Source organism: Mus pahari, chromosome 23, assembly GCF_900095145.1.
Source record: "Mus pahari chromosome 23, PAHARI_EIJ_v1.1, whole genome shotgun sequence".
Classification (NCBI taxonomy): Eukaryota; Metazoa; Chordata; class Mammalia; order Rodentia; family Muridae; genus Mus; species Mus pahari.
Window position 1 is genome coordinate 24,759,903 of NC_034612.1, and position 5,396 is coordinate 24,765,298.

The window sequence follows — 5,396 nt, forward strand, 5'->3', positions numbered from 1 at the left end:
ACAGCACAAGCTGTCCACTGTGTAATTGAAGCTGCCCTTGAACTCCTGGTTCTCCTGCTTCAGCCTCCCAATCGCTAGGATTACAGGTGTCCACCACCACACCCAGAGCTTGGGCTTTGTGTTTGAGACAGGGTCTCATCCGTAACACAGACTGGCATAGAACTCACCATATATAGCCAAAGCTGGTCTCAATCTTACCGCAGTCCTCCTGCCTCAACCTCCCAAGCACTGGGACCGCAGACTCACATCGTCACGCCCTTCCTGGTTTAGGCTTTGAGCTCACTGACTCACTTCCGGGTTTTATTGGCTGCGAGCATCTGCCCCCTTTTTTATAGGCGGAGCACCACAGGTCTATTCTTACCTTGCCTGAAAAGAGCCTACCCTGTAGTGTTCCAGTGTCCTAAGCAAGCCTTACCTGTCCCTGCCAGACCCCAGTGCCTCAGGTCTCCTGCTTCTTCACCTACTACAGGGAGCGTGATGTCCTCTTCCCAGGGTACACACACTTGCAGAGAGCTCAGCCCATCCGCTGGAGCCACTGGATCCTGAGGTGAGTCGTGCGGAGCAGGGGCGGTAGGAAGCGGCCCTGACCAGGGGCTTTGATGGACGAGGAGGCTCCCTGGTGTCCTACCACCAACCATCCACCCCCTATTCCCTATTTCCCACAGCCACGCTGTTGCGCTGACGCGAGATTCAGAGAGACTGCTAGAGGTGCAGAAGCGGATCAATGTCCTGCCACTGGGGAGGTAAGGCAGTAGTCCTCAGTGTCCCCTTATGGAAGCTGAGGGCGAATTGCTACCCAATCAACAGGGCTGAGGAAAGCGTGGCGATTAGAGGGAGGGGCCTATGAGACGCTGCCCCTTCCTCAGGGTGTATATATAGACAGTCGTGGTTGCTAGGGGAGGGACATTTCTTCATTGGTTAAGTTGCCCGTGCTCCTATTGGTAACCACTCATGTATGCGCCTAATAGCAGCCCTAGTGAAACTCACTGGGTCACCCACAAAGACATGAAATGGTTGAGAAAAGGACTCGTCGGGGTAGTAGAAGGGCAAGAGAGGGTAATGGAGGAGCGAATATGATTAAAATACGTTCTGCTCGTGTATGAATATGGCATAATGAAATCAGATTTGTATAATATACATGCTAATCGAAAACTTTAGGGGCTGGAGAGATGGCTCAGCGGTTAAGCGCACTGACTGCTCTTTCCAGAGGTCCTGAGTTCAATTCCCAGCAACCACATGGTGGCTCACAACCATCTGTAATGGGATCCCATGCCTTCTTCTGGTGTGTTTGAAGATAGCTACAGTGTACTCATATACATAAACAAATAAATAAATCTTTTTTAAAAAGGAAACTTTAGGGTGGGCTGGAAAGATGGCTCAGTGGTTAAGAGTACTTGCTGCTCTTCCAGACAACTGAAGTTCAGTTCCCAGCACCCACCCATAACTCCGGCTCCAGGAAATCTAGTGCCCCCTTCTGGCCTCCATGGGCACTGCACACATGTGACATACATATACACACACATACATATACACACACATAGTAAGAATAATAAAAACAGGCCTTTAAAAATAAAACTGTAAAGGCTGGAGAGATGGCTAAGAATACCAGCTGCTTTCACAGAAGTCCCAGGTTCGGTTCCTGGTATTCACATTGGGCGCTCACAACTGCCTCTAACGGCTCTGTGGACACCTGAATGCACATGATTCACATACAAACAAGAGCACATACACACACATACACATAATATTTTTAGTAGAAAAGAGCTAGACCCCGCTCTGCCTTTCAGATCTCTAACATGGGGATAACCAAACACGAAAAACACTGAAACCCCAGCCAGCTTCCCATCTCCACCATGTTCCCTGCATGGTGAAACTCTTTTGGGCCTTAAGGTGGCCAGGCCAGGAAAGCAGCTGAGCCACCAAGGCTTGCTTCTGGGTGTTGCATGTGATTGGTACCCAGAGCCTGAATCTCTGTGAACCCTTGTCTCTACAGTGGGGCCATTGCAGGCAACCCTCTGGGTGTGGACCGGGAGCTACTCTGTGCAGGTGAGGCACCTGGCTCATCCTTCTCTCTTCATCTGTCACTCTTAGCTTCTGCTGGTCTCAAAGACACACAGGATGACATGTGAGAGGCACGGAGAGCACGTGCCCACGGATAAACAGAAGAGGACTCAGGAATGTCAAACACACAGGGTTGTAGGTTCAACATGACTCAGTAGCCGGTGATGGTTCAGACTTCGGGAGTCTGGCCCCGAGTAGTTTATTTGAGGCGTATTTAAACACAGCTCAATTTGGTGAAATTTTTCCTGGTAATAAGTAATTCAATCCCATGTGGGCAATAAAACTTAAAACACGGTTACACTGAAACTCTTTGTAAAGTACACGTGACAACTTCCATGAAGACGAGTCCCGCAGATTGACAAGCCCCCTGATTAGGATCTGGGGAAGGATCTGGTGTGGTCTCAGCTACACAGTGCAAAGATCACCAGGCAATTAACTACATCCATTCCCTGGCTTCTGGACAGAAAAACAGGTTATACATCCGTCCCTTTGTAGTCTAACCTTCTGTGCAACATTTCTGGTTCCCGCAGTGCTTATCCATGAGCACCAAGAACCTCCCTCATATCTTGCCTATACCCATTATTGAGACTAATGAAGTTGCCTATGTCAGGGGTACCGATTGCTGGGGATATTTAGACCTTCTGCCGTCCTCGTAAGATCTGTAAAGAGACCCCCCGATTCCCCTCCTCACACCCCTCTTCGATTCCCATTTCCAAGAAGCGGTCAAGGGTGAGGCTGGACGTCCAGATGTGGGCACTTCTTGCCTTCCAATTTATCTGTTTTTTTCCCTCCCTCACCTCCAGAACTGAACTTTGGGGCCATCACACTCAACAGCATGGATGCCACCAGTGAGAGAGACTTCGTGGGTAAGACCTCAGAGTCCAGGGCTGGGGAATGTACGCTTGCTTAGTGTGTGTGAAGCTCTGGGTTTGATCCCCCTCTGCCTGAACTGGGTATAAAATGGTACATACCCATAGCCCCAGCACTTGGGTAATAGAAGCAGGAATATCAGTGATTGACGGACATCCTCAGCTAAGTAATTTGTGACCAGCCTGAGCTATATAAGACCTTGTCACAAACAAACAATCAAAACCAAAATACTTAATACCAACAAAAAGGGCCAGCGAGATTTCTCAGTGAGTAAAAAGGCACGTACTACCAGGCATGCTGAACCTGAGTTTGATACCCTGAGCCCCAAATGGTGGACGGAGAGATCTGACTCCTGCGAGTTGTCCTTTGACCATCTCTGAGTGAGCACACAGGGAGTAAATGAAAAGAAACGGCCCGCTGTCCCTTCTAGCTGAGTTCCTGTTTTGGGCTTCTCTGTGTATGACCCACCTCAGCAGGATGGCCGAGGACCTGATTCTCTACGGTACCAAGGAATTCAACTTTGTGCAACTCTCGGATGCCTACAGGTAAGGTCCACGTCTCACGCCAACCAGAACCGTCTCCTCACATCTGATTGCACCGCTGCCTTTGCCAGACCTGCCCGGTGCCTCTGCCAGCAGGCCAGCCAGGCCTAAACAGACCCATCAGTTGTAACACCTCTGTCCCCCCACCCCCCCACCCCCAGCACCGGAAGCAGCTTGATGCCCCAGAAGAAAAACCCAGACAGCCTGGAGCTGATCCGGAGCAAGGCGGGCCGAGTGTTTGGACGGGTGAGCTGGGCAGAAATGGGGTCAAGGCTTCCAGACAGACCCAACGGGGGTCCTTAAGGGACTCCATGTCTGACTCTGGTGTCCCAGTTGCTCAGTGTCACTCCCCCCCCCCCGCAGTGTGCTGGACTCCTGATGACCCTCAAGGGACTTCCAAGCACCTACAACAAGGACTTACAGGTATGAACCTGGGAGTGTCATAAGGAATCCTCTGGTTTGTCCCACATAAATACGTCTCAGAGCTCCGAGATAGCCAGACAGGTGCCCTTAGAATGGCTCCCTCCTGTCCTGGGCGCACAGTCCCTGGCTACCCTCAGAAGTACCCCGCCTCTACTTAGTAGCAGGGAGAGGTGCTAAGGGTACCCAGTGGAACAAGGAATGAGGCTTGGGTGAAGGGCCGGGCTGCGTGGGTCCCTTAACTGCCACACCCCTCCCAGGAAGACAAGGAAGCTGTGTTTGAAGTGTCTGACACCATGATCGCTGTCCTCCAAGTGGCCACCGGAGTCATCTCTACATTGCAGGCGAGACTAGCCTTCTTCACCTCACCTACTTCTCCCCCACTAGGCCCAGACCAGGACTTGCAGGGGAGGGGATGAGGCCAGAAGACCTGGGAGGGGGAGGGCAGACCTGGGAGGGGGAGGGATGGATGGGATGGGTTAGACACCAAAGCCCCAGGTTTGGGCTAGAGTAGGTTTTCTGTTTTGGTTTGTTTGTTTGTTTGTTTGTCTGTTTGTTTTCTGAGACATGGTTTCTCTGTGTAGCCCTGGGTGACCGGGAACTCACTCTGTACACCAGGTTGGCCTCAAACTCAAGAGATCCACCTACCTGCCTGTGCCTCCCCAGTGCTGGGATTAAAGGCGTGCGCTTCAGCCTATCCCAAAAGATAAAAACAAACTAATAATGAAAATGTTCAAGCGGAGAGTGGATTGCTTGTGTGGGGGGGGGGGGGGGGCTGGGGTTGGGGCATAACTCAGTTGCTGAGGACACAGTAGGGCAGGCTCCAGGGGGTCCCCCAAGCTCACCTTTTGCTGGTCTTTCGCCTCCAGATTCACCGTGAGAACATGAAACAGGCGCTCAGCCCTGACATGCTGGCCACGGACCTCGCCTACTACCTGGTCCGCAAAGGGGTGAGTGTGAAGCAGCCGGGGGCCTGGGGACAACGGTGTCACAGGAGAAAACAAGCTCCTGACCACCCTCTGCCTATGTATATAGATGCCATTCCGCCAGGCCCACGAGGCCTCAGGGAAAGCTGTGTTCATGGCAGAGACTAAAGGAGTGGCTCTCAACCTGCTGTCGCTACAGGAGCTGCAGACCATCAGGTGTGGTGGACCCCTCCCACTCACCACCGTCTGTACCCCCTACCTCCCCTCACTCCCAAGCCCCCATCCACACCTCCACACTGCGCTGCATCCCGGAAACTGATCCTGGGCAGTTGCAGGCTGGGATGCCCTGGCTACTCTGACCCCATCCTCTTTCTCCCCAGTCCCCTGTTCTCAGGTGATGTGAGTCACGTGTGGGACTACAGTCACAGCGTGGAACAGTACAGTGCCTTGGGTGGCACAGCGAAATCCAGTGTCGAGTGGCAGATCAGGCAGGTGCGGGCCCTGCTGCAGGCCCAGGAGCCCTAGATTCTGCCCACCCAAAGCTGCTCCCCAATAAAGTGGAGCCCTGAAGTAACCG

At 52.4% G+C, this 5,396-nt stretch overlaps 1 protein-coding gene across 1 annotated transcript in view; it reads left to right on the plus strand.

Moving 5' to 3' along the window:
- Asl (argininosuccinate lyase) overlaps window positions 1–5,396 on the plus strand; it is a 13,030-nt gene extending 7,634 nt beyond the window's left edge. Inside the window, exons 7-17 of the mRNA XM_021222523.1 lie at window positions 470–547; window positions 666–743; window positions 1,994–2,046; window positions 2,865–2,927; window positions 3,362–3,476; window positions 3,635–3,719; window positions 3,837–3,896; window positions 4,154–4,237; window positions 4,763–4,843; window positions 4,929–5,035; window positions 5,200–5,396. Coding sequence (XP_021078182.1) covers window positions 470–547; window positions 666–743; window positions 1,994–2,046; window positions 2,865–2,927; window positions 3,362–3,476; window positions 3,635–3,719; window positions 3,837–3,896; window positions 4,154–4,237; window positions 4,763–4,843; window positions 4,929–5,035; window positions 5,200–5,344 — 949 coding nt within the window. The 3' untranslated portion in view covers window positions 5,345–5,396. The remainder of the gene's footprint in view (window positions 1–469; window positions 548–665; window positions 744–1,993; window positions 2,047–2,864; window positions 2,928–3,361; window positions 3,477–3,634; window positions 3,720–3,836; window positions 3,897–4,153; window positions 4,238–4,762; window positions 4,844–4,928; window positions 5,036–5,199) is intronic.